This window comes from Myripristis murdjan, chromosome 11, assembly GCF_902150065.1.
Source record: "Myripristis murdjan chromosome 11, fMyrMur1.1, whole genome shotgun sequence".
Taxonomy (NCBI): Eukaryota; Metazoa; Chordata; class Actinopteri; order Holocentriformes; family Holocentridae; genus Myripristis; species Myripristis murdjan.
In genome coordinates this window covers 21,194,184-21,197,929 of record NC_043990.1, presented here as the reverse complement: position 1 = coordinate 21,197,929, position 3,746 = coordinate 21,194,184, and the positions used below count along the sequence as shown (strand labels likewise).

General features: G+C 43.7%; 1 protein-coding gene across 1 annotated transcript; it reads left to right on the top strand.

The window, feature by feature from the left end:
• Positions 1–758: 758 nt before the first annotated feature.
• On the top strand, positions 759–3,474 carry LOC115367735 (homeobox protein Hox-A10). Its single transcript, XM_030063640.1, has 2 exons — positions 759–1,620; positions 2,732–3,474. Exons 1-2 carry the CDS (start codon positions 759–761, stop codon positions 3,004–3,006), a joined length of 1,137 nt encoding a protein of 378 aa, XP_029919500.1. The 3' UTR covers positions 3,007–3,474.
• The last annotated feature ends 272 nt before the right edge of the window (positions 3,475–3,746 follow it).

The following is a 3,746-nucleotide window of genomic DNA, read 5'->3' as shown; positions in this document are numbered from 1 at the left end:
CACATATCTCGAGGCTAAAGGATGCACCATATAAATCGGCTTTTTGCCAAGTCATTTGCCAAAGGCGAATCCTTTCTACATTTTAAACACTTTATTGCCACTAAGTCCCATGGCTTTGTTATTTTATGTCTTTGTAGGTGGGTTTCAGCAGCCCTTTACTTTTAAACTTGTTCTGCCACCTTAAGGCCATGCCTTCTTAACCTAAACTGGTATTTTTACTGAGTTGGGTTTCACTTTGAAACGAAAAGGTGATTTTGTCTGCACCTCTGTGACTTTTCCCCTCGTGCCATTGGGCTAGAGATATGCAAACCTACAGGTTTACACAAATCTGATGCTTAGAGCTGTGTTGCATTTATTGCTCGGCTTTGTGTAACATTTGATTAGCATGTGGAAGAGTAGAGTCGTCTTTGCTGGAAATATAAGTCGGTGACTTGTACAGTTGATCGGTGATTGACTGGCTTTTGTTGAGTATCCATGAACACATTGCAGCTTTTTTTCTAAATCTGAAACTTTGCATAGTGCAGGACCTCGCCCCTTGTACAGGGTAATGGTGGTGCATTAAAGCGAGGTGAGGGAACGCACTGATTGCTGTGCTGTCTCCTTTCTCTGCCTCAGCCCCATGATGGATATGGCCGTGGCTGCTACGTAGCCTCGGAGTGGGAGGGACTGCCCATCTCCAAGCTTTTCCATTGGTTTTACAGTGTGCACGGCGGAGAGGGGGGTACCTCTAATCATATCCAGCATGTTTTGCACAAGAAATGTCAGCCAGAAAGGGCTATCTTCTCCCCTCGCCAAAATACACCACAATAATGTCATGTTCGGACAGCCCGTCAGGGAATGCGTTTTTAGTGGATTCTCTTATCAATGGCCGCACCGAGGGCGGCGGAGGGCACTACCCGGGGAGCGCGGTGTGTGTGCCCCATAGCACCGCCACAGAAGTGCCTTACGGACTACACAACTATGGATACTTCCCAGGTATGGGTAAGCGGAGCGAGGTGGGTCCCCAAAACATGGTTACCGCTTCAGGCGCGTACATGTCCAGCATGGAGATGTGGATGGACGCGCAGAGGTCATGTCGAATGGACCAAGAGCAGCCGGTAGGTCCTCAGGTCGCGCCCTGCTCGTTCCCGCAAAACATTAAGGAGGAGAGCAACTACTGTCTCTATGAGCCGCCGAAATGCCCCAAAGCCTCCACCGCCGAAGATCTCACGTATTCGAGGTTAACTACGACCGGCTCTGGGTCGGGTTCGTGTACAGTGACGGATGGTGGCGGCGGGGGCTCAGTGCCTGTGCCGGGCTACTTCCGCTTGTCTCAGACGCACGCACATTCTCATAAACTTTACAACAACGGCCCCCAGCCGAACCCTTCCCATTCTCATTTTGGCCTACACCCCCCTGCTCCTGCTCGCTTCCACACGCCACCAACCCCGACCTCTTCTGCTCCAGCCACGGCGCAGGAAGGGAGGAACACCGAGGAGCCTGTCTCCTCGGGAAACGCAGCCCTGCAGCCTCACGCCGCACCGGGAGACGAGGAGGCACGGGAGTCCTCAGACGCAGAAGCCTCCTCTGCTGAAGAGGCAGAGGAGCTTGACAAGGAGAGACCAGCAAAAGCCACTAAAGGTGAATATAGATCATTAGGCTGTGATAGGTGTGGTTTTCTCCACTGTTGTTATGAGTGCATGCTATGCAGGTATGGCGAGGCTTTTTAAGGGCACCTGTCAGTGAATTGTTAAACTGTTATTTAACTTTTAGTAGTGACTGTTCCAGAGAAACTCTGTTAACTCTGTCTTGTAATTGAGCTTTGAGCTTGGTTGCAATAATGTGTACACAGTACAGCAATACAGCACTCTTTATAACAGCAATATAGTGTGTGTGAGTGTATATCTATCTATCTATCTATCTATCTATCTATCTATCTATCTATAGATATAGATATACACACATGCATACATATATAGATATATACATACATATATACTAGCGTGTTTGTGTGTCAGTAAAGACATCTATACGTTTATAAATCTATACATAGCCACGCATTGATAGCTCGGATGCCTAAAGGGAAAAAATCGTCAAAATGAGCAAATGAGTAAGAGCAAATAGTCAAGGTTTTTTTTTTTTTTTTTTTTTGCGTACAGCATACAATATTATATTGAGCTAAATTTGACCTTAACTTAAGAGACGCTTACATAGCTGTACAGCTTGTATCTGTTGTCTATATCCCTTTTGACTATTGCGTTAAAAATATGTAACTAATAAGGCGCAAATATGTAGGTCTAATTCCATTACACATAATGTGTGTCTTATCTCTGTTTGGTCATGACACTGAAATGTTTTTTCCCCTTTGCTTAGACCAATGGCGGAAAATGTTTTATGTAGCTCAATGCTAAATAGTTTCCACTTATTATACATGTTTGAAAGAGAAGTCTGGTGAGTCTAATGACGAGGCCTAAACCTTTAGCACGCACAAAAACATCACGCGCATACACAGATACTCTTTCATATATGTAAATCTCTGATGCACCTACATACATACATACATACATACATACATACATACATACGTACATACGTACAAACACAGATTGTCACACAGATTGTTTCCCTTTACACACACACACACACACACACACACACACACACAGAAAGACAGGGAGGAAGAGAGAGAGTGAGAGAGCAGGGTCCCCCAGCGCTTCCGGTCTTAAAAACATCTATCTACCATTTTCTTTAGGAGACACAAAAAGTGAAAATACAGCCAACTGGCTGACAGCAAAAAGCGGTCGGAAGAAAAGATGTCCGTACACCAAGCACCAGACACTGGAGCTGGAGAAGGAGTTTCTCTTCAACATGTACCTGACCCGAGAGCGCCGCCTAGAGATCAGTAAGAGCGTCCACCTGACGGACAGACAGGTCAAAATCTGGTTCCAGAACCGCAGGATGAAACTGAAGAAAATGACAAGGGAAAACAGGATCCGGGAGCTCACCTCCAACTATGGCTTTTCGTGATGAACGAGGTGATCAATTTGAAATAGCTGAGAATTGATGAAATGAATGACTCCCCTGATCTTTTCCACTATAGACTCAAATTTCATTATGGGGCACATCTTTTTTTCCACACAAGCTTAATGTCAATGCATCGTCCTCTGTGAGCTACTGAAAAAGAAGAAAAAAAAAGAATTGTGAATGTTATCGGTTCTCCTTGTTTTTTTTTTTATTTGTTTTTTTTTATTATTATTCATGTTGTTGTGTTTTTGTGTTGTTGATTCGTTTCTGTCACTTCTGTCGTCCCGTTGGATAGATGTCGTCAGTGGAGTTAAATGAATGCAACCTAAAAACACAGTCGTGCCCTGGGACGAGGCTTAAAAAGCCTACGTACTCCTTTTTTTCTCGCAAAAAGTCTACTTCCAAATTGAGTCGTCCAAATATAAAATATGTTAATTTTTGTTCAATTGGAATTGCATGGTGTACCATTATTCAAACCTCTTTTTCCTGTATTTTTGCAATTTTGATCACTCTGGAATATGATGCCTATATGTATCACCAAATACATAAAGGAAGAAGAATTCACATATGGTCATTAGATGTAGTCTATCATGATATAGGCCTATTCTGTGTATGAGCTAAATGTATAAATTGAGCAATTCTTTAGTCACGTTGAGGACACGTGTAAACGAAAAACTGAGGAACGTGTACCACGTAAAGGAGAAGTGTTTCTATTGTATATTATTGTGTAAATATGACGGTGT